The sequence below is a fragment of the Erpetoichthys calabaricus genome, chromosome 10 (assembly GCF_900747795.2).
Source record: "Erpetoichthys calabaricus chromosome 10, fErpCal1.3, whole genome shotgun sequence".
NCBI lineage: Eukaryota > Metazoa > Chordata > Cladistia > Polypteriformes > Polypteridae > Erpetoichthys > Erpetoichthys calabaricus.
In genome coordinates, this window is record NC_041403.2 from 100762017 (window position 1) to 100786671 (window position 24655).

Consider the following 24655-nt stretch of genomic DNA (forward strand, 5'->3'; position numbering starts at 1 on the left):
TAGCTATTGCTTGAGTTTTGTATTAGACGTTTTTTTTTTTAAAGTGATGTGTTTCTTTTCTATCAAGAAGTCAACCAAGTGAAACTGTTGTTGCAATTTCTCCTGTTGCTGCAAAAAATAAAGGAACATCAAAAATTTACTTTTTCCAATGATAAATTGTTCAAAACGTTAAATTGTGTGGACTCTACACATTCATCCCCATGCCTGTGTTTTTCCCCCAGCTACTCCAGTCTTCCTAGACATGCATGTTAGGTTATCTGGCAACTGTAAATTGACCTAATGTGGGCAGGAGTGGGTATGCACATGAGTTGACTATCTGATGGCCCTGCAGCAAGTGCCAGGAAAAGATTTAGCTCCCCATGATTGTAAATTGGATAAGTAGGATAGAAAATGGATGAATGGAAACAATCGTGAAATAGTGAAAGTTACAGTAGCAGAGCATACATCACAATAACTACTTATTCATTATTAGTTATGCATAAACAGTACCACTGAAAAAGCACATTTTTGCGTGCAAGGTCTTTCTGCAGAAGGGCTAGAAAATGCATTTGTTGGAGAAAAAAACAGCAAAGTGAGAAAATAATTAAACTTGAATTTCTGAAAAAACACATTTTTGTGTGAATTATAGCGAGGATAATTTGTATTCAATAGTACTCTGAAGTTGAGTCCCAGATTTCCCATTACAGTTTGCTGGGTTTGGCAAATGGCTCACCAGTACTTTACATAATACAACGAATAAGTAGCATGTAATTTTACTTTAAGTTGCACTTTTTGGAACAAGATTAATAATGTTAATGTTTTATTATTATTAAGTTGGGTAGATGTGCAGCTCCACTATACAACTTACAAAAATATGTTAATTATGAAGATAAAATCACATTATTTGGGCTACAAATTCATAGAACTACTCTCCCGCTTTTAAAGGTATTTTACAACTTCAGTTTTTTACATTCATAATGATCTCATTTTAGAGTTTAAAGTCTCATTCTTAAAATCTTCTAATGTGTCATAAGCACGTTAACTTATGACTGCACATTACCATAGTTTAATCCAATTTGGTTAGGGAAACTCACCATCTATAACTGTCATTGGCATCAAGGGAAGAACAAATTACAGCATAAGCACATCAGAAACATTTAGACAAGAACAGGCCATTCAATCCAACAAAGTTAGCCACTCCTATTTACTTAATTCTTCTAAAATAACATCTAGTCAAGTTTTGAAGGTCCCTAAAAGTCCTACTGGCTACCTACCACACTCCTTGGTAATTTATTTCATGTGTCTATGATTCTCTGTACAAAGAAAAAAAAAATTTATGTTTGAGTAAAATTTACCTTTAACAAATTTCCAACTGTGCTCTTATGTTCTTGTTAAATTAATTTTAAAATAACAGACTGGAACTACTGAGCGTATTTCTTTCATAATTTTAAACACTTCACTCAACTCTTTTAAGCTTTCCTCATAACACATTCCACACAGCCCTGGGATCACAATCTCACATCACTACTCTCTTGGACTTTTTTTAGTGCTTCTGTGCCTGTTTTATAGCCTAGAGACCAAAGCTACATTTGATAGTCCAGATAAGGAGGCCTCACTAACGCATTATAAAGCTTGGGCATAACCTCCTTTGACTTGTGCTCTACACATTGTGCTATATAACTTAACTTTGTTAGCCTTCTTAATGGCTTCTCAACACTGTCTGGAGGTTGACAGTGACAACTCCACAATACTCCTAAATCCTTCTCATAAAGTATACTTTCAAATTTCAGACCCCCTCACCCCCCACCACCCCATTGTGTAGTAAAATCTAACATTTTTACCTTATACGTGTAATACTTTGCATTTACTTACAAATAAATTTTATTTGACACAAATCCACCAAGTCTGTATGTTGTCCATTTCCCTGTGTAATTCAATGGATTCAAAATTATCTGCCAATCCACCTAGCTTTGTATCATCTATAAGCTTAACCAGCTTGTTACATAAATTTTTATCCAAATCACTTATGTATTTTAAAAATAGCCCTAGCACTGACCACTGTGGAACACCACTCTTCACATTACTCAATTCTGATAAGGTACCTTGCATGTAACCCTACACTTTCTGTGTTTTAACTAGTTCTGCACCCACTTACATTCTACACTCTAAACTCCCACCTTTTAATTTGATACCTAACCTCTCATGTGGAGCGATGTCAAATGCTATCTGAAAGTCAAGATAAATAATATCATATTCACCTCCCTAATTGTATTCTATTGTTACTTCCACATAGAATTCCAGCATGTTGGTAAAACATGACCTCCCTCGTCTGAACCCAAACTATATGTTCTATAAAACTCCTGTTTTTGGCATGTGTTGCTCAATCTTAATAGTTCCTTCTATTAATTAACCTGTGATGCAGTTTAAGCTTACTGGCCTATACTGTTGTTACTTGGACCTGCCCAATCACCCTTTTCATATAACTGGCAAATATTACCCCTTTTACAGGCCTTCCTAAATCACCCAGTGTGTAGGGACTTGTGTGTCAAAGGTTTATATATGTATTCACTAATTTCCTTAAGAACTCAAGTATACATATTATCTAGTTCTGGTGATTTGCTCCATTTCATGCAATTTAACTAACCAGTACATTTCCCTCCATAATTTCCAAATTTCTCAGTACCTTCTTGGTAGTCTTTGATACTGCTGGGTGGTTATCCACTTACTCACATGTTAAAACCTGAGAAAAATGTAACTTTAGAGCATTCTCTATTTCACGCCCTGTATATTTTAATTCCCTTTCACTATTCCTGATACACTTCACCTACTCCTTGACTGTTCTCTTACTACTAAAACACTGATAGAATCTCTTTGGATCATTGTTAGGCTTATCAGCAAAACTACTCTCTAACTGCCTTTTAGCTTCCCTAATATCCTTCATAATGGTTGCCCCCATGTTCTCATACACACTACAATTCAACCTGGAGTTACTAGCATAATATGTCTTACACAGTTTTTTCTTTGCAACTTAATTTTCAACTCCTTATTAACCCACTTCTGTTTTCTTTTTTTTTTTTTCTTTTTTTTTTTTTTCTACTAATTCCAAATTTTACAATGTACCTGTCTTGCATTGTATGTAGCCTGTTCCACTGCTTCTCAACTGTTTCCTACACTTCATAAATATAATATACATACATACACACACAAGCACACTAAATTCTGAACACACACCAGAATGACTGAAAAGTAAGAAAGTTAAGGAGAAAGAAAAACTTTCGACCCTACAGTCAAAGTCACACTCTGGCATTATGCGTGCAGGCATATTGCCGTTGATATAAAAGAAACCCTAGCTGACACACTTTTACCAAACTTAACAGTTTCAGTATTTGCATCTCTTCTCTTCCAAAACACTGAGAATTTTATTTTATTATTTTCCCTTGACTGTAGCACATCTGCACCCTGAATTCTGTCCTGATAATTACAAAATACCAGATCTAGACAGATTTTCCCTCGCATTGGTGCTTTAATACATTGTGCTAAAAAACAGTCACTGATTACGTCTAAAATCCTCTTCTTGTACTCTTAATATCTGGGTAGATAAAGTCTCCCATGACTAAAATATCCTCCTGTAAACTTCCTTAACTACATACAACTCCAATTAATCTGTTTAATTTTTAATACTTCTACCATTATGGCAAGCTATTGTTAATGTATTACTTAATTTACATTGGCACTTCAACATTCAGCTAGAATTTACATTCCTATGCATATTTGTTTTTACACTACTGTTTGTCCCTTTTGTACACTTCAGAACCTGGCCGGTGCTAAACTTTAACCTCCTATCCAAGGTTTAAAGAATCCTCAAATGTAACCTGTCACAGCAGAACAGGTTCCACTGTTTGCAAAAGGAGTCCCAGTGCTCCATAAACCTATACCATTCTACCATACACCAAGATCTAAGCCACACGTTAAGCCTTCTAATTTCCTCTGTCTTAATTCACCTGGCACATGGCAGAGGCAGAACATCGGGGAAGACTACCTTGTCAGTTCTGATCCTCAGCCTGGCACTTCACTCTTTAAATTTGGACTGAAGAACTGACTTCCCTTATGTATGTTATTTGCTTCTACATGGGCAATGACAAATTAAATCACCCCCACTCCAGAGAAGGGAGGTCACTGTGGCAGACGACCAGGCACCTTGCCCCACCGGGACGTCTGAATCAGGGAAGGACTAGAAAAGGGGCAATGTCTTCCCTGGGCGCAAGAGGGCAGCCTCCCTGATTTCCATCAAGGGCCACAGATATGGAGCTAGGAATCTCAACCTTGTGGGTGCCCGTGGGCCAACCAAGGGGCTGCCTGGATTGTTCCTGAGCCCTGGAGGACAGCACTTCCGCCACACCAGGAAGTGCTGCTGGAAGACCATCACCGAGCACCTGGAGCACGGGGTGTGATAAAAGGGGCCACCTCACTCCCTTCAAGGAGCTGGAGTTGGGAGGAGGAAGACAGAGCTTGAGAGAGAGGAGTGGAGGTGGCCGAAGAGAGGAAAAGGACTGATGAGTAGTGTGTGAGTGGGTGGAACTAGTTGTAAATAGTTCAAAAATAAACCCATGTGTTTTGGACATTTGTGTCGTGTATGTCTGTGGCCGGGCTACCTGTTACATCACTCACTTGTGCACCCAGAAGGCAACACACTTTGAGAGACTCTGTCTCTGAAGCAAACTTAAACTTCATTCCTCTAAATGATGGAGTCCCCCGACTATCACAACCTCTCATTCTCTTTCTGGGGACTGATTTTAAGGTGACCCCTTAGGGTACCCTCATGCATGTCCTACCACCACAGAGTTTCCATAGTAACCATCCTGCTCCAAGGACCTGAAAACAGCTTGAAACGTCTAGTTCTGGGAATGATGCCCCGACAGTGTATACCCTTTGCCTTGCACCTATTGTGACTCACCTACCTGTACCGGTCTGGTTTGGAGTCTCCTCCTGTGCTACCTGTATAGTTCACACCACCTCCATAAAAGATACCTGGGCCAAGTCCACTATTTTTCTTATACAAAGCACACCAACCAACTACTCCTCCTCCTCCTCCTCCTCCAGTTTAGTGACCCTTAGCTCAAGGTGCTGGAAAAGCTGGCATCTCCTTCAGGCATAGCCATCAAGGAGGGCTGACTCCTCCAAGCCACCCTCCAAAACATCCAATATCCAACATGACTTGTATAGTACTGGCCTCAGCTTTAAAATTTGAATTTGAATGATTAAACTGCTCAACACCTTTTCATTACCTTTAAAAGATTTAACTTAAATTATTAAAATGAATTTTAGATTAAGGAACTGTGGCAATTATTTAAGTTCCTGTAATACTCTCCCTGTTGACTGCCTTACTGTATGCCTACCTATGAAGTTACTAAACTTTACTTTTCCCTGCCTGTTTTCCTAACTTGGCGTTCCTCTTATTACTTCCTTACTTTCAATCTCTCTGCCTACACCATTTGTACTCCTTGTTATTAATTAATATGCTGTTGCCCTCTTAAAAGCACTAACTGTCCTCAGCGCTAAGGACTATTCTGTCAAGTAAAGCCACTTATACAGTACTTCCTTGTTACTTAGAAAATGTACTTACTGAATACTGTCTACTGCTGGTTATTTACTTGTTCACTTGTCTGGTTCTACCTCCGTTTGCCCTTAATCGGCGCTCCCACACTAAACGCCTGCCTACTTACACTGAAGCTCCTTCCTTCATCAGTATTGAGTCAGCCTACCTGTACTTAAAATAAATGCTTTCTTCCTTATGAATGAGTATGCTCTTGCTCTTATGGGAATGCAAAAAAATCCTTTTAAAAGGGAAAAAAGGCTTTAAAATTCCCAAAAAGTGTTTAGAATCAAAACTTGTATTTTATTTAACTCCCACACAGCTGTAACACAAAATCTTTTTGCACTCTTTTCACTTCTACTCACAAAGATTATATCGGCACGTCAGTACCCAAATCCTGCATGGGGATTACATACATATAGTTACATACGGCCTTACTAAAATTACACATTAACAGAATTTTTTTAATCTGTGTATATTTCATATGTTGCCACAGTGTGTAATACATCTGAATTCAAAAGTCATAGGTATCAACTTATTTAATTATGCGGCATCTGATTCAAGGTTAGTACTAAATAAAGAACTAATTGAGAGAACTTGTCATTGAATCATTGTTAAACATACAATATAATTCAATGAGCTGCTTATTTTTTCTGGCAACTCTAACTTTGCCCTTTATGACATACAGTAGATGCGTTCATGAATATCCCTTGCAGAGAACCAACATGCCCTCCTTGGTTTGTTCCTGCCTTGCAGCCGGTGCTGCACAAATAGGTTCTGGTTTCCCATTACGTTTTGTTGGAATAAGCAAGTTCAGAAGGTTAAATTAGTGAACACCATAGGATTGTTCACATGGTTTACATGCTTCTAACCAGTAAGAGCTTTATTCATTAAATTAATTTAACTAACAACTACTCTGTGTGATGTTATGGTAGGAAAGTGGTTGGGCAGGATGTAACAGACAACCATAAAGTCTATATAACATCTCTGAAAGAGAGAGAACAAAGGTCTTGCAAATGTCAGTGTGAGAATAATAAAGGTCAATAGACTCTGCACACATCGTGGATTGGGAGGGCTATACTGTAGATAGGGATGCAGTACAGTTGAGAAAACAACAGATGAGATCTAAGCACAAGTATCTTATTTAGATGTCTCAGGAGCTCAGAAGATTCATTAGGGAAACAAACAATTCCAATGCAAAAATATGGAAGCATATGCCATCCCTTTCACAGAAAAAGCAGCATGGAGGTTGCCTAAGAGATAAAGCCATTTAAGGAAAATGAAAGACTTAAAACAAGCAATGGAGAAGTCAACAGCCAGTTAGGGCTACCTAAACAAGGCCCTCCACCAGTCATAACTACCAGACTTATAGACATTACGTTCTCTAATTTGGGTATGCCAATTAAGGGCTGCGGGCAATCAGAGCCCTTTCAGAAGCACAGAGCAAGCTCACTAATGCAAAGTCAAAGTCAATTTGGGATCACTGTGCGATTCATCTGACCAGCATGAATATTGGAAGAAGAGGAGTATTTATAGGAAAACACACACACATGCACAGGTAGAATGTATAGACTCTACACCGACAATGACTGGGCACAAGAACCAATCACAACACGCTAGATCTGCAAAGAAGTAGTGCCTGTCAGGAAATATGGTACTGTTAATTTTACTCTGTACAAAGAACAACAAATTAACATGCTTACAAGTAAAAGGAAAAGCAATTATCTTTAATCTGGCTTGTTAACTTTTGATTCTATAATCAACATTTCAAGTACTGGAGGGATCGAAGACACACTCTGAATTAGTAATTTGAGCTGAACAAGTAGCTTAGAGCTTGGCAGTCCAGGGACTAAGCCTCTAGCTAGGAGGCTCTAACATAGAGAACAATCTGAACCTGTGACCTTCTGGCGTCACTAGTGCAGTATTCTGTTGTTTAGATATTCAGTAGGTAATGTTTTTTTTTTCAAAATCTTTTTCATATTACATATTCTAGAAATTGCTGAGACCAACAGGTATGAAGGCTTATTTCAAGTAATCAGACATATGCACAGCAATTGAAATTCATCTGAATTAATTGCTCACGATTAGTATTTGATATATGAATTACATTTTGTTAAAAAAAGAGTATAGACACAAGTAAAGTGTCCTGCAGTATGGAAGAAGTGCTTGGATTAAGTTAAGAAAAATAAGAATTAAATATTGAAATACAGCCTTCAAGAACTGATACTGCATTCTTCATTTCTTAACATATTTACTTTACAGATTGATATATTTCTATTTTAGACACTGTATGCAACATATATTTCTAGGTATAGTCATTCCTCCTCATAGCTTCAGAAGATACACTTCAGATTCCATTCCAGCCTGCACTTTAACTTTTTAAAACCATTTATAATAATAAAGTTGTAGAAAATTATTACCAATGAACCCACCCTTTACATAGACTTTAATTAATATTTATCTAATATCTGAAAACAGAGCATGACTCTTTTCAGAATCATCAAATTCCTTTCAGAGACTGCAGAGTTTGTCCAATTATTTGTCAAAATGACTGGTTAAAACAAAAATGCTACAATTAAATACAAAACAATTAATGCATGCTGGGAATCATTTGGTAGTGAGATCAATGCAGGTGTTAAGTACTAGTATGAAAGACATTACATAAGGATTTTGCTTAGAAAAGGCTGTGAATCCTTTCACATTGTGACGATAACATCTTTGAATACAACTGCATCTGCACGGTTAGAAATGGATCACATCACTGTGGAAGCCTTAACTGCATCAGTAAATTGAGACAACCAGTAGAAGAAAGTATGAATCTCCCAACACAAAAGTCCTGGCTGCATGTCCTCTGGCTGTTGGTTCTTCTATACTATAAAACTTGAGAAGCACCATTCTAAACCTTGGATAATACAGAGAATGAAAACTGACAATATCATGCAGTATTCTCACAGGAATTGTGTGATTTCAATGTATAAAAAACCTGGACTCCTCTAACAGTACTTCAGCCAGGTGCTCTTCATTTCTAATATACATCATTATCTAATACATATTCACACACTCTGCATTAATTCACTATTGCACCACTGAGAATTGAAATCACTAATGAGGCTACTGAAGCCTCTCTAGTAATGTTATATAAGGGTCACCTGTGCTTTTGGAAGTCATACCACAAAAAAATATAAAACTTCAAAATTTAAAAAAAAAATGCAATTTCAGATAAACTACAACAAAGAAGATCCATGTTCTTCATTCCTCAGCAGACATAGCAGCCCAAGCACTTGCAGTGTTGCATGTTCACTGCATGACATTCCTCCACCAATAAATGTCTTCTTGCTGGCCTCATCCTTCAGTGCCAGCTTCATTTACATCAGGATTTCCTTCAGTTATTACAAAGGTGCTGCAGCCTGGCCATGTGAATGAACAAGCTGGGACAATCACTCCACTCTCAGAAATGCATAGGCAGTTGAATAAACCTGTTAGGGGGTTCCACACAGTTGACAGTGGGCTATATGGACTCACTGAGTCAGTATCAGAGGACATCAACTTTAAAGGGTATTCTTAATTTAATTCTTAGATTGTTTGGGCTATACTGCAAGAACAAATGCCTAAGTCTTCTGCAGCACCAAACTTACCCTGCAAAGCAATTTCACAGTGAGGATCTACATGTTACCCACCTATGAATAGTACACCTTTGAGGCAAGGGTGCTTTTATGCATTTATCAAGGAAATTACTACACTAAAATTAAGAAGTGTATAATAATACAATGTATAAGGTCCTAAATATCAGTTACTATGACTTTTGATTTTCTACTTTTTGCTGTTGTCCTACAACTAATTGAAAAAAAAAAAACAATTTTCTATGTTTCTGAATCAGTTACTCAATAAATAAAAAAGGTGCAACTTTCTCTTTGTTTCTCTTGTAGGACTTTAATACACATCTCAGTCAGATCATGTGGGCTTTTATTCACTTATGTCATTGGTCGGCCTCTTTTTTGCCTATGAATTCATCTTCAAGAATAATAGAACACATTTTGATAAACATGTCATTTCTTACATTTGTTGGGTGTATATAGAGTAGCTATACATGGAAAAATATAGAGCAGCTATAAGATAATTCAAGCACTTAAATATTTTTTATATATTTTAATGTTTGACAGATTTTTCATTTTAATTCTTAGTTTTCTTACAGCAAACTCATTCACCTTGCACATTTTTGAGGCCAACATGGTGGCACATTGTTTTTATTTTTTGGCTGATAGTTTTCACTTTATATTCAAAGAATACAAACTCTTAACATAGTATTTCTGACACTGTATGGAAAAGAATAAAAAAACATTCAAAGGAGCAGAAAAATGACTTGCATTACAAACTGATGTGTCCTGTATTCTTTCGTGTTAATATATGTTACATGAATAAAAACAATATTAAAATAATTAAAAACCAGTTTAAACATTTTACCATCCAAACTCCTTTTACGAAGAATCATCTCTAAACTGATTTAATTATAAAAAAATATATATATATATTCGAAATAACCTTATAACCTTAATATAAAAAATAAAATGGGATTCTATATATGTGTGGATTGCAAGAATGTCCACTACTCATGGGCTGCTTCTCAACAATCATCTGCACTTTCCCTGCACAAACACAAAGGCTCTGCAAAACTCGGTAGAATCCACTTCTCTAACAGCACTTTAGAGGTTAACTAACCCATGACTCCCTTCTGAACTGAAGATTCATTAACTTAGTGCTCAGATCAGCAATTAGCAAATAAGTGTCAAAAATCAAAGGCAGCCAGGGGATTTTTTTGATCTCTTTGGTTTTGGTTTGAAACAGTAGAGAAATACAGTCTAACTCAACTGAAGCAGCAAATCCGAACAAAAAAAAAGAAAAAAATGTATCTGTAGTGTCTATGACTCCTAAGTCAAAGGTCAAGCTTATTAGAACAGAGCAAGCGTCATATCTCTGCAATATTAAAAACAATAACACCACAGTGAGTGCCTCTAAATGATGTCATAATGGGAATTCAGGATAAATTTGGAAAATTGCATATATATATATATATATATATATATATATATATATATATATATATACACACACACACACACACACACACATAGGTATAATCTCTTTTCAGATAAGTACTGCAATACTATTAACAGTCTGAGTCAATTCTAAAAGAGAAGTTTGGCAGTGGATGGCTAAAGCACAGTTCAGCACAGATCAATAGAAGTTTTAAATTAGCTTGTTCTGGTAGACATGATTTTAATTTGGTAGATGAATGTCAATTGAAATTCATACAGCACTGACTGTTCTTTTGAAGTAAACCTACATTGCAGCATACTTCTAAGGCGTTAAGGAAACATAGTGCTAATAAACGACCCAAGGAAAAACACATTTCAATAAAACAAACACTGGAAACCTGACACCAATAGTTAAAACAAGTGTGCAGCAAACTCAGAATTCATAATACATCATCTGTGAATTAAAAGCTTCCCATTAAAAACCTACTGTAATACAAGTAAGTTATAGCAACTTCATGCCTGCAGATGTCAAGCTTGAATGATTGTACCCTAATGGACTTAAAAAGCAGATTTTCAAATGAATACTGGCTCAGGAATTGTCCTACAGTGAATTGTGTACCTATTGGATTCTTCAGATAAGAAAACCAGCACTAATTATCAGGTCATGTACATGAAATGTAGAAGTGAATCTCTGCATCAAACTGAACCGTGGGCTAAATACTCAGGTGACCAATGGTTAGACCACAAGTGGACCAACAGTGAAGAGTCAGTTTTATCATAGCAAGCACACTGCCTAATAGAAAGAAAGAAAGAAAGAAAGAAAGAAAGAAAGAAAGAAAGAAAGAAAGAAAGAAAGAAAGAAAGAAAGAAAGAAAGAAAGAAAGAAAGAAAGAAAGAAAGAAAGAAAGAAAGAAAGAAAGAAAGATCTATTTGTGACCTGTGCCATTTTACATTAGCAAGCCAGTTATGGTTTGGACTTTCCTGCTGTTTATCATAGACCACATATATCCTTTACATGCATATTGATTGATTAAGGTGTAACATCTTAGCTGTTACCAAAGAATAATTTCACAGTTTACCACCATATAATAAAGTGTTACCTTAATCTCTTGGTTTTCAAAAATGAGATCTCTACCATTATTAAAGGCAAAATTGTCTCATTTGCTAGGAAACTTTGCATATAATTCATTTTCTTCAAATATCAGCTGTTGTCAAACTATTTAACAAGAAATCATTAGATAGATAGATAGATAGATAGATAGATAGATAGATAGATAGATAGATAGATAGATAGATAGATAGATAGATAGATAATTTCATTTTTCTGTAAAGTAGTCACATTTATACAGTATTGTGCACTTAATATCTAATTAGTATAAAAGGACCACAAGACAACACAAACTCCATACTTCTGGTGCCACTTAAAATAATCTCTCCCAGAAGGGTTTCCGTTAATGGATTTGCTTCAGAGGAAAACAACAAATAATTAAGCTTTGCTGACTAGAAATGACTGGATTCATTCAGATGCTAAAACTGTAAACTTAAAATACACAGAAAGCGCCATAGATAAGTGTCACTTGAAATCGCTACTGTAAAGAGGCACAATTAGTACAAAACAGGAATGTTTCACTTAATTCAAACTTAACTGAGGATTTTATAGTGTTTCAAAGTGATACAGAATTAAAAAGGAAATAATACACATACACAAGATTTAAAATTAACTTTAGCTTAAAAAACAAGGGAAAAATATTCTTCCACTTCATCACAAGGGTACAAGATGAAAGATTTTAATATTCTCAAACCTCAGGCATTAAACAGCAATAAAGAATTGATGGTTAAAAAGAAAGATGAACATACAATACGTGCTTGGTCCATGCACTAGTTATTTTACCAAATATATTAGTCTGTCTAATGCAACTCCATTTAACCAATTTCTGTAGCAGTCACTTGTAACTTACAAAGACAATCAACACAAAGCAAAGGATAAACATCACAAGTGAGCAGAGTTTCACTCAGACACCCCTTCAGGACAAGACATTACGATGCACTTGACACTTGAATACACTTTTCTCACTGATGCCTGGCCTCTAGCTCAGTGCAGCACACATTTCAAGATCAGAAGACTGTGACACAGAATACATGTTAATGTTCAATTCCAAAGTCTTCTCAGTCACTTTGTACAAACATTACTAAACTCTCACGCTTAAATGCCTTGAGTCTTTACTCAGGAAAGAATATGAGATTTGCTGCTTAAGAAAGCGGTGACCTATTTTTATATCAATTGTTAGACACGCACCTTTTAATAGTACTATTATCTCTGACTGAACACCCAGGTTTAGTCAAAGGTACTAGATAGACTTTTGAACTATTCTTGATGATGGCGGAAAAGCTCCTTCTATAAACCAACACCGTGACTTACCTTTAAGAATGCTCTGACCTTCCAATATATCCCTTGAAACCAACACTGAATAAAAAACTTTCGGAAAATCCAGACCGGCAGGGTGGTTTAGTTGTAAGAGCTCCATAATTTCCCTGGTAATTAAGGAAAGCAGAAGGAGGGAATATTTAAAAATGCACAATGGGATTCAGCTTGAACAAAAATAACTCAGCAATGTATTAAACAAACCAGGAAAATAGTGTGAGGTGAAACCTCAAATAAAATCAAAAACATAAAAGAGTATAAAGTGTCAGTTGATCTTGACAATATTTAGGCTACATTCTTCCTCAACTTTATGCTAAAAGGACTTAGAGCAGTATGATGCACTTCTTACATCTTTGAAAATACAATAAGGTGCACAAGACACTTTTGACCCATTTTATTACTGTGCATTTAATCAATAATATTCAGTTTTGAATTTTCATTACTGATTTGTTACACTACAAGTGCTTACTGCAAAGTCAAACGGATGATGTCAGCTTTGAGAAGAAATCAGCATTGCTTACTGAATACTCTTTACTCTCCTCTTAACAAACACAGCTTTGTAATTATGCTAAATATATACATTTAAAAACCAAGGAAACAAAAATGGTGATTTGATTGATTGATTGATTAATTGAGTGCATTTTAGTCATTCTGTTTAAAGGTTAAGCATGCATAGTTACAAAGAGAACAATACAGAAAACAAATTACTTTCCAAAGTAATTACCTTATATAAAAGAGGCAAAAAAGACTATCATGCAGACAAGAATTACCTACTCTTTATCTTACAGGCATATTTTCAAACAAGCACACATTTCTTGTCCAAAAATGAATAAAGAAATTTTTTTTTTTTTTTTTCGGGCAAATATGCTTGTTCTGTACATGATACAATATAAAGGATGTGTCTGATAAACAAAGCTGTCTCCTATAAGTTACATTCCATCTGTCTAATAATACAATGCATGCATAAAGCACACACATGAATAAATACAAATGTAAGCAGAAAATAAATCTTCTAAATAGAACAGAATATATCTGTAGATAATGAAGTTGGAAATAATTTTAAGACAAATCCACAACAGGCATGTCAACTTCAAATTCCTTTTGGAAGTAATAATAATTCTGAAATTATGAAAATGTCAATTTGAAAGCATTAGACAGTTTATAGACAAAGATGGAAACTATTTTATTTATTTATTTTGTATTTCTTGTATTTATAACAAACTTTTGAACTGAAAAGCCCATTTCTTTTTTGGTGCAGTTATTTCCAGCAACCTTGTATATGCATGCACCAATCACAAAATTGTATTCTGATCAATACACGTCTCGTTATGAGGTTCAATTGTCAATTTTTGAATCTCACTGATGCAGTAATCACTATAAAAAGAAGTGAGTGATTGATTGATCGAGTGATTGATTGTCCTGATAGATAGATAGATAGATAGATAGATAGATAGATAGATAGATAGATAGATAGATAGATAGATAGATAGATAGATAGATAGATAGATAGATATTCATGTTCTTCCGATAGTGAAGCGTCGACATTCATACTAACGTGTTAATCAGAATACGTCCTTTATACAGTGCGTTCAAGTTAAACTCTACTGACAGAATTGGCTGTCACGATGAAAAAATTGCTTTCTACTGGCATTACATTGCTGCACAAAATTGTAACATACGGAGCTCACAAACACCTAGCTCTCCTGGCCCTATATGCCCTAAATGGATCAGATAATGATTTTAAACTGAGGTTGATCGGACAGTCTTTCGAAGACTAGCAGCTAATATTCTCAATCTCCCTGTGTAGCGGACCAGGTTCTCACGGCAATCTTCCAGTCTTAGCACGTGAACACGGCTAACCGAAATGTGCAATTACAGAAGACAAATTCCTGGGATAATTTCAAACGCGTTATTTAATTTACAAATTCCTGTCTGTGGAAAACATTCAACAAACAACTTAAGAAAGGCAAACTACGTGCATTTTTGTTTAGCTCTTTTGAACTACCACACACAAAAAAAATATATGAACAATGCGTGTTTGTTACAGTATGTAGCCGGGGAAGTTTCAGTTATTGTACAATGGCAATCTAAAAAGCCCTCCGCATTGGCTAAGGGGGACGGTATAGAAAAGAGCATGCGACGAGTACGCAATGTAATTTATTAATGATGTTGAGATAACTATAATTCCTCAGTAATCACAAATTCAATAAATATTCTTCTTACATGTCGTAAGTACACATTCAAAGGCAAAAGTTGGCCAAGCTGCAGATACATCAGAAATAACGTTAAGAGGATCAGACTAAGATTAAGAACACAATTATCTCCACTGTCTGGAGCACCGGATGCTTTTAACAAACAAAACGGTATAAAGAAAACTGGCACATAAGCATCATGAGAAAGAGGTGGAGAAATACAGAACATGCTAAATGAAGACATCTTTTAATTAACGGGTCTCCGCTTCTCTCCTGCGGCGATACAAGACTGCTGGGCAGTCAGCACTTTGCTTCAGCGCAGAACTACAGACAGCTCAGGTCCCGTTATAAATGTGAAGCGCAAATGAACACAGCCGATAGCCCAGTGCAAAAATTCATAAACCCGCGGAGCAGAGAAATATCTTAATCATTATAGGTGAACACATATGTACTTGCACGCTTGCACTATTTCTATACCCCCCTCAACACGCACACACAAATATACACACAAACACACAGAAACAACAAAGTATTGAAAGACTGTGACACTTCTACAGTCTTAAGAGAGAAAACAAGAAATGTTGGAAATAAACCTTACCCATGATGTGCCAAATAATAAGGCGCTCATCAAAATCGTAACAAAGCCAAATTTCATTTTGCACGTTCGCAGCGTCAGCTGGGATTCAAAGATGCTTTATTCCGCTAGTATATCTCGTTGGGGAGTCCCGCACTGTGATCCGTTTGCAATTAAATAGCTCCCCTCTCTTGCGCTCTGCTGTTCAAGTCTGTTCCGATTCCTCCAGCTTGCAACTGCAGGTGATCAGCGCTGATCGGCTGCGCTCCGCGGTGCCAAAGCGGCGTCACCGCAACTCCTCCTCCAGCACAGGGCTGGGAGAGCCCTCCTTAAAGACACAGGCAGGAGCCTGCAGAAGTGAGAACATGCCCCTAATAACATCCCGCAGTAGCAACCTACTCCCCACCAGACATGCCCGTCATAGCCCCTATGCTCCATCATCCCGTGGACCATCGCATATGTTTAGAATTTCACCACTGCATACTTGCTATTAGTCAAACAGATGGAAGATGGACTATCTAACGTACCCGACAATACTTTATGCGGACAAACTAATGGGGCATCCCTCTCAAGCTGAAAAGGGGGTGTGAAAAAGCGAAGCATGCCACTGTTTCTGTGTGGGCGTATGCCCTGCGATGGACCAGTGCCCAATACAGACTTGATTTCCTATGTTTTCAGGCACATCCCGCCGTGAATGATTTCCATTCCCTGCGCGCTGCCTTGGGTACATGAATGGATTATACTTCGGTTCGTGAAATCAAATAAATAATGAATTCTCAGCTCACACTTTTTCCACTGCAATCTCACAAGTACTGTAGCCTACTACACACTATAAACACTGAAAGCAAAACAGAATTCAAAATTTAGAGTGTAGCACCTTAAAGAAATGAGACGGGGAGAAGAGACGTAGTGGCGTTAAATGAAATCACTGAAAAAGATTAAGGAAATACGTTTCTATCTGGAGATTATTCAGAAATAAAGTCTTGTTCTTCCAGTGCAGTTTGAAAAGTTCCAGTCGCTGACATAGCCTCGCTTTATTTTCTCTCGGTGTCGAGGGTTGTATCAGAAGCACTTATAGAGCTCGGAGTTACTGTACAGCAGTTTGCACCGGTCAGTCACGCACGCACGGGACAATGGCTTGCCTTTCATTCCAGGTTACTGACGTGCCTTCACACGCTTCACGGGACAGTCGGCTTTGGTGCAGTATGTGCTCTCCAATGCCACCGGACGCTCGTTACATTAGCCAGGGACAATTAGTATACGCTAGTGCAGTTGCAGTTGTATCACAGAACGGTTTTTATTTTCTACCTGAATTCAAAGAGCACTACACCACAATACGTAATTTTTGCAATTAAACCGGACTCAAAACAGAATCATGGTAAAATGCAGACGTTTAACGGCATTGCTTGTACTGTGCATTCTACAGAACAATGTCTCACTCTTACAGATTTTTATATAAGCGTTTTGCATTGCTTGCTGGCGAGCTGACTCACCTTAGTTTTCTTTGCTTAATGAATACTAGGCAATTTCGAGTGTTGCGTGTTAATTCCGTGCGAAGGTTAATTAAATTACAGCTGTTACCCTAAAACGTATTTCTTGTTGCCACTAAGGGGCCGTGTAGGATATTTTTGTAACAATTTCAACCTATTTAAAAGTGTTTTTTGTTTTTTAAATTCACCTGTACACGAGTAAAGGGGAGTTTGAGGACCGCTAAAAAGGAAATCATGGCAGTGTGTTAGGGTAGCGGAGCCGGAGCAGCAGTACTGTTACATCTGTCAGTCACCGGCTAGAACGCCAGCAACATGCCAGTGACACCAGAAGAGGACAGTGTCACAGTGGCCTGTCTCTCTGCCCAAAAACTGTGACTTGTATTATATTATGGTCACCTGACCCAAGTATTTCAATCACTTCTACATCCTGATTTCCATAATGGTTACTACAAAAATATTCAATTTAGACAGCCTGCCCTGTACTTGTCCATGTTTTGAAAATTACACCATGTCTGAAAACTTCTGCTACTCTATACTTCACTTTTTGTAAGATTAGCTTTATCGCGTACAAAACATCTTCCCTAAGCAGTGGCTTACGATCGACGCGAAGACTTGCATTCAAATTCTGTTTTACGTTAATGGCGACTTCCCCACCTTTTCGATTTTGCACGTCTTCCTAAATAATGTGTACATGCAGTATGCTTTTCTGAGAAAGTATATAAGAGGTTGTATATCACAGACTTCAAGCACAAACCTAGCTCAACTCCAGCAGTGTGAACACGTTTAGTTAAACTCTTTTACTAAAATAAACTCAAGTGAGTTTCGCAGAATAATTACTCAGTTAACACTATCCACATGTCCTGATCCAGTCCATACAGACAGAAGTCTTTGCTTTGCTGATCTACAGTGTGTGACAAGGTGGGTGCTTAATTACCTAAAAAATCGACCCCAAACATGTCCCTTTCAAATGAGTGACAGAACAAAAGGAACACCAGAAAATAAAATACAGTTCTTTATTACAGCCTATAACTATGATAACTTTAACTATGATAATGATTGGCATGGAGAATCTCTTAACAAACAATAAGGTGAAAACAGAAAAAACATAGCACCAAACAAATTGCATACCAGTGAACCTACTACATAGCAGTGAAAGCAAAATAATCAAGAATACTTATATGAGGAAAAGCAAAATAAAGCAAACAACCAGTTCCTCCCCCAAGCACAATCTTACATTAGGTTCAGATTTGACATATAAATATCACCGGCAGTAATAACAATAAAAAAATAATGCAGTCTTTAAAATAAAACAACAATAGAACAGCAACAAATCAGCAGATGACAAACTAAAAAAAAATAATAATTTGTATGTCAACTGCTTAGAAAGAAAGGTTAAAATTTTTTTTAAAACATCTATAGTCAATGACCAGGCAACAAACTCTCCCCTACATGCTGGTCTTATATTATTTCTTTAATTAAAATCAGGTGTGACTAATTCATAATTAGGTCCCACCTGTTACAAGTGTGGGTGGCACGGTGGCGCAGTGGGTAGCGCTGCTGCCTCGCAGTTGGGAGATCTGGGGACCTGGGTTCGATTCCTGGGTCCTCCCTGCGTGGAGTTTGCATGTTCTCCCCGTGTCTGCGTGGGTTTCCTCCGGGGGCTCTGGTTTCCTCCCACAGTCCAAAGACATGCAGGTTAGGTGGATTGGCGATTCTAAATTGGCCCTAGTGTGTGCTTGGTGTTTGTGTGTGTCCTGCGGTGGGTTGGCACCCTGCCCAGGATTGTTTCCTGCCTTGTGCCCTGTGTTGGCTGGGATTGGCTCCAGCAGACCCCTGTGTTCGGATTCAGCAGGTTGGAAAATGGATGGATGGATGTTACAAGTGTATTTGGCATAATTAATTATTCAATGGACACTGGTATTTTTTTTCAAATTCTCTAAAAATTACTATTGTTAAGCCACTACTTAAAAAAAGCAATTTTGCCATTTTTGTCTTGGATAATTTTAGAACTCTTTCTAACCTGGCTTCTAAAATTCCAGAAAAAAATAGCTTTCAACAATTAAAAGACTGAAAAATCATTTATAGATAAGTATCAGCCAGGTTTCAGACCAAATCACAGTACAGAAATTGTGTTAGTTAATGTAGTCAATGACTGAAGTTTTAATGCTGATTCAAATATATCACTTCTTGTTCTATTAGACTTGAGCACTGCATTTGATGGCACTGATCATAACATTCTTATTGACCATTTTGGACAGAGGCCTGGCCTTTCTGGCAATACCTTGAGTTGATGTCACTCTTATATTGCAGGAAGAAAAGTCTTTGTCAGTTGTGACGATTATACTTCAGAGATCTGTGATATTATGTATAGGGTAGCAGGAATCTATAGGAATCTATTTTGGACCCCTTCATATCCTCAATCTATATGCTCGCAAATTGGGTTGGATCACTTCAAAACATAAAATGAATTATCACAGTTATTCAAATGCCACACAAATTTATCCTACGAAAGCTCCAGATGACCCTGAGGCTCTAAATCTTCTGACCCAGTGTCTTACCAGCATCAGGGCTGGCTCTAGACCTAGGCAGAGTAGGCACCGGGTTAAGGTACCAGCACTTGGGGATCACCAAAACTCGTCAAAGTGCCTCCACTCCCTAATTCACCACAGATGCGCACCATCTCTGAATGGTACAGACACCGCCCCCCACCCCTGTCTCTCAATTTCACATGCTGTCGTGAGCAAACTGATCTCCAAGGGGGCCGTCACCCTGTTCTTTCATTTTACTTACAGTTGCAAGTACACCGATCTCTAAAGGGGGCCCAGTCTGTCCATACTGGTCAGTCAATTTCACATGCTGGTCAAGAGCGTCCTGATCTCCAAGGGCGACACACTCTTCAATTTCATTTACAAATCTGGCACCATTTACCCTTGAGCTGGCCATGACCAGCATCATTGTATGGATGAGTAATAATTTCCACAAACTTAACAAAAAGAATCTTAGCAATAAACTAGGCTGTCAGACTTTACTAATAAAGCCATAAGTTAAGAATAACAGTGTAATTTTTGATCCACAGCTAAACTTCAAATTGTACATTACCAAGAGTGCAGTTTTTCACTTAAGAAACATCACACGAGTTAGATCTTTCATATCACTGCAAAATGCTGAAAAGTTAATCCATGCTTTTTTCTTTAGCAATGCACTCCTTTCAGGATTACCAAAACAGATATAAATCCACTGCAACAAAATTGTTTAACTATAAAGAGAAAATCTGAACATATTGCAACAGTCTTGGTATCATTACACTGGCTGCATGGGTTCTTTTTGGATTGATTTTAAAATAATTGTAATTGTATGTAAGGCTGTAAACAATCTAGCACTGGCTTACATTTTTGACTGTGTGCTCCCCCTACATTCCTAAATTGTAATTTTAGACTTTATAGCACAGATTTTCTCAATATTCAATGAGTGAAAGTGAAAAAGAACTGCCATCTGAAAGAAAGCCATCTGACCATAATCTGAACATTAAGATTATCTATTGTTATAAATAACTGTTCTTTAGTTTCTACTTCTTTTAGTAGCTATGTTACCTACTGGCATTGTGAAACAATTTGAGCTAGTTTCACATATGAAAATGTACAATATAAATAAATAATATTGTTGCTATTGTTTTTACTGTTTAATATTATCCTCACACTTTTTGTTAGGATGCGGTCCATTTACTTTAGTTCAGCATTTAATACTATCATCCCCTCCAGGCTTGTCACAAAGCTCAGTGAGTTTGTTTTACCACCTCGCTCTGTAATTGGATTCTGGATTTCCAGACCTACAGACCATAGTCTGTTAGGTTAGACAACCACACTGCTACCATCCTGACCTAGAACTCTAGTGTCCCACAAGGCTGTGTCCTGAGCCCTCTACTCAACTCCCTCTTCACTTATGACTGTGACCCCATACATCGATTTAACACAATCATTAAGTCCACCAAAAACACCACAATAGTAGGTTTCATCCGTAACAAACTCTGCAGCAGGTGGTGAAAACTGCCCAGCACATCACTGGTGCGTTGTTATCTGCCATTGAGGACCTCCAGTGCAAACAGTGTTTGCGGAGGGCACATAGCTTCATCAGGGACCCCACTAACACAAGCCATGTTCTGTTTACCCTTTAACCTTTACATGAAGAGATGAACAGTAGTAGGAATAACACATATACATAGTAACTTAATTTCTAGGCCATAGTAAAACAAGTAATAAATTAAAAATGACTTGTGTGAATGCCAGGAGGATTAAAAATGCACATTATGTCAGAAAAACTGTCAGCTATTTAAAAACACTGTATCTAAGAAATATGTTCCTCCTTATGAATGAGCACCTATGATTTTGTTCTTCTGCTAAAGACACCTTTCCATATAATTGTTATGTACTGCTTTATAGAGTAATTATTACTACAACCCAACTCGTTCTTCCATGTGAAGCCTGTAAACCATGAGGACAGATTTAGAACATCTATGTTAGGTAGAATGTCCAGTTAGGGCTGGATGGTCTTTTGGCCTCGGAACCCCTGCAGATTTTGTTGTTTTTTCTCCAGCCTAACTTGAGTTTTTTTTTGTTATTTCTACCTGAACTTACCTTTTTCTTTGTTACACACTGTATACTATTATTACCTAATCTTGTTTATATTTTATATTAACTTCCTTTTTATTTAATCTTTAAAGCACTTTGAGCTACACTGTTTCTATGAAAATGTGCTATATAAATAAATGTTGTTGTTCTTACTAACGGAATGCACTTACTTTTTCTAATTAGTATAAAGCATGGTTGTTATTAAGGCGGCACGGTGGCGCAGTGGGTAGTGCTGCTGCCTCGCAGTTGGGAGATCTGGGGACCTGGGTTCGATTCCCGGGTCCTCCCTGCGTGGAGTTTGCATGTTCTCCCCGTGTCTGCGTGGGTTTCCTCCGGGGGCTCCAGTTTCCTCCCACAGTCCAAAGACATGCAGGTTAGGTGGATTGGCGATTCTAAATTGGCCCTAGTGTGTGCTTGGTGTGTGGGTGTGTTTGTGTGTGTCCTGCGGTGGGTTGGCACCCTGCCTAGGATTGTTTCCTGCCCTGTGTTGGCTGGGATTGGCTCCAGCAGACCCCCGTGACCCTGTGTTTGGATTCAGCGGGTTGGAAAATGGATGGATGGTTGTTATTATATACTGTTCATACTGTTCTGCAATTTCCGCCCCCACTGCAAAATTTAAAGCCAGTTCCCTTCGAATTGGTCTTCAAACATGTACTTTGGGACAGCAAAAACACTTCAAAGGAAGGACATTTTGTTGAAATGAATGCCCTGTATGGCCACTTCGTGGTAACAAGAAAGCAAGCTTTTAGGGTAAAAGTCATAATTTAATTAACACACAGCACTCGTCACTACCTAGAATTCACCAAGTACAGAAAGCTAATAGAAAGTTGCTGGAAAATAGAAAACAGAATTCAGCTTTTTACTTTGAACTAGGACAAAAAAGAACAAAAAAGAACTGAACTATCTGTGTTCTGAAAATGAATGGAAAAATTACAATTGATCCTAAAAATTGCTTTATGTCGTGCTGATTTTTATAACAATTTGGATAATGTTAATTATTTATAATTATCAGCTTCTCATTTTTTGATGTTCATTCAGAATTGCAAAAGAAGATGGGATACTCCTGGATTAGGAAATAACTGAATAAGAGAGAGCCGATTCTACAATATTATGAATGTGAAGAAACTGCAAAGTACCATACATACAGTAGTCGTAGTCAAAACTCGTTTACGAGTGAGCTGATGCAGCGCTCTTTTTTGTGTAAGGAAAGTCACTGGTGAATGCCAATAACCTAACCCTACAATTTTCACACTGCAGAGAATGAAATATGCGTGCAATGCAATAATTTTGATCTGGTCTTGATAGAGTACACTTTCAAACAATTTAAAACAATTTAAATTTCAGGGTTTTTCAGCATTTACAGCAAAGTTCACCATTAGTAGTCACTGAGCGACTCTTCAAATAAATATTTTGGGATTTGACCAAGAACCCAATGGTCACTTCAACAGAGTTTCATATTTCCTTTGCTGAGATGGGAGAACCTCTCAAAAGGATGACAATCTCAGCCGCACTCCATTAAAACAACTATTCATGGCTAACAAGTGGAAGTGGCTAACTTCCACTTGGAGTTTTCCAAAAGGGAATTTAAAGGACTCTGACAGTGTGAGGAAAAAGAGTCTTTGGAGTGATGAGACAAAAATTGAACTTTTTGGGCAGAACTCCAAAACTATGTCTAGTCACTGACCATCAACTGCATAATGCCATCCCTACGTGAAGCAGACAGGGACAGGGAGACAGGTCAGAACTGAAGGATGAATGCAGCCAAACACAGAAAGGTCCTTGAAGAAAACTTGCTCCAGTTCAAGCAAACTCGGACAGGGACAACATTTCACCTTTCAGCATCACACTGACCCAAAGCACACAGCCAAGACAATGCTAGAGTGGCTTCAGGACAAGATTCTGATTGTCTTTAACTAGCCTAGCCAAAGCGTAGACTTAAACCCCATAGAACACCTGTGGAAAGACTTGAAGATGGCAATTTACAGATGGTTCACATTTAATCTAATGAAAGTTGAGAAAATCTGCCAGGACATGGTGGGACAAACTGGCCAAATCCAAATGTGCATAACTAGACATTTTCCCAAGAAGACTGTAATTACTACCAACAGGGCTTCTGAATTAAGGGTCTGAAAACTGATAATGAACAAGAGGTCTCAGTTTTTGATTTTTAATAAATCTGAAAACCTTTCTGAAAACATGATTTAACTTTGCCACTATTTGCTATTGATTCTAAACTGATAATGTAGCAAATTTAACCATTTAAAATTAAATCTTCAACACAATAAATTGTACAAAAGGTGAAGAGGTCTAAATACCTTCGGAATCCATTGCATAGTGGATAATTAAGTTGTCCATAGACTGTTGCCTTTCCTATCATCACATCTGAAACAAATCCAACATTTTTGAGATATTACATACTACATTTTACTGTATACCTCCAATGAACAAGTATTATTAAATTAACTGTCTCATAAAAGTAGGCTGCTATATCAGTCAAGGAAACTTAGATACCTGTGAGTTCTTTGCAACAAGTGTGTACAAGCTGCCTTAGTAATATGTGGTCATGTCATCCATAATTAAGAGTATTGTACATTTATACTTTATACAAGAATGAAGACAATTTAAAATATTATAGATCAGTTACTATTAATGAAAACAACTCAATATTTCCATAAAAGAAAAAAGAAAGATAAACAGCTTTGTCTATACCTTAATAAATCCTGATGTGAGCACTATCTATCTACTTG

At 37.3% G+C, this 24655-nt stretch overlaps 2 protein-coding genes across 3 annotated transcripts in view; one reads left to right on the plus strand and one right to left on the minus strand.

Annotated features, from left to right (window-relative positions):
- LOC114658415 (cadherin-4-like) overlaps nucleotides 1–16162 on the minus strand; it is a 2147065-nt gene extending 2130903 nt beyond the window's left edge. For both annotated transcript variants that reach the window (XR_007936098.1, XM_051932859.1), the window contains exons 1-2: nucleotides 15818–16162; nucleotides 13025–13137 (exon numbers count right to left, since the gene is read on the minus strand). Coding sequence is in view for 1 of the 2 variants with exons in the window: in XM_051932859.1 (XP_051788819.1) it covers nucleotides 13025–13130 (106 nt within the window). In the remaining variant the exon portion in view is untranslated. The remainder of the gene's footprint in view (nucleotides 1–13024; nucleotides 13138–15817) is intronic.
- The window catches only part of LOC127529414 (uncharacterized), a 287343-nt gene that overhangs the window by 27402 nt on the left and 235286 nt on the right, over nucleotides 1–24655 (plus strand). The window lies entirely within an intron of this gene.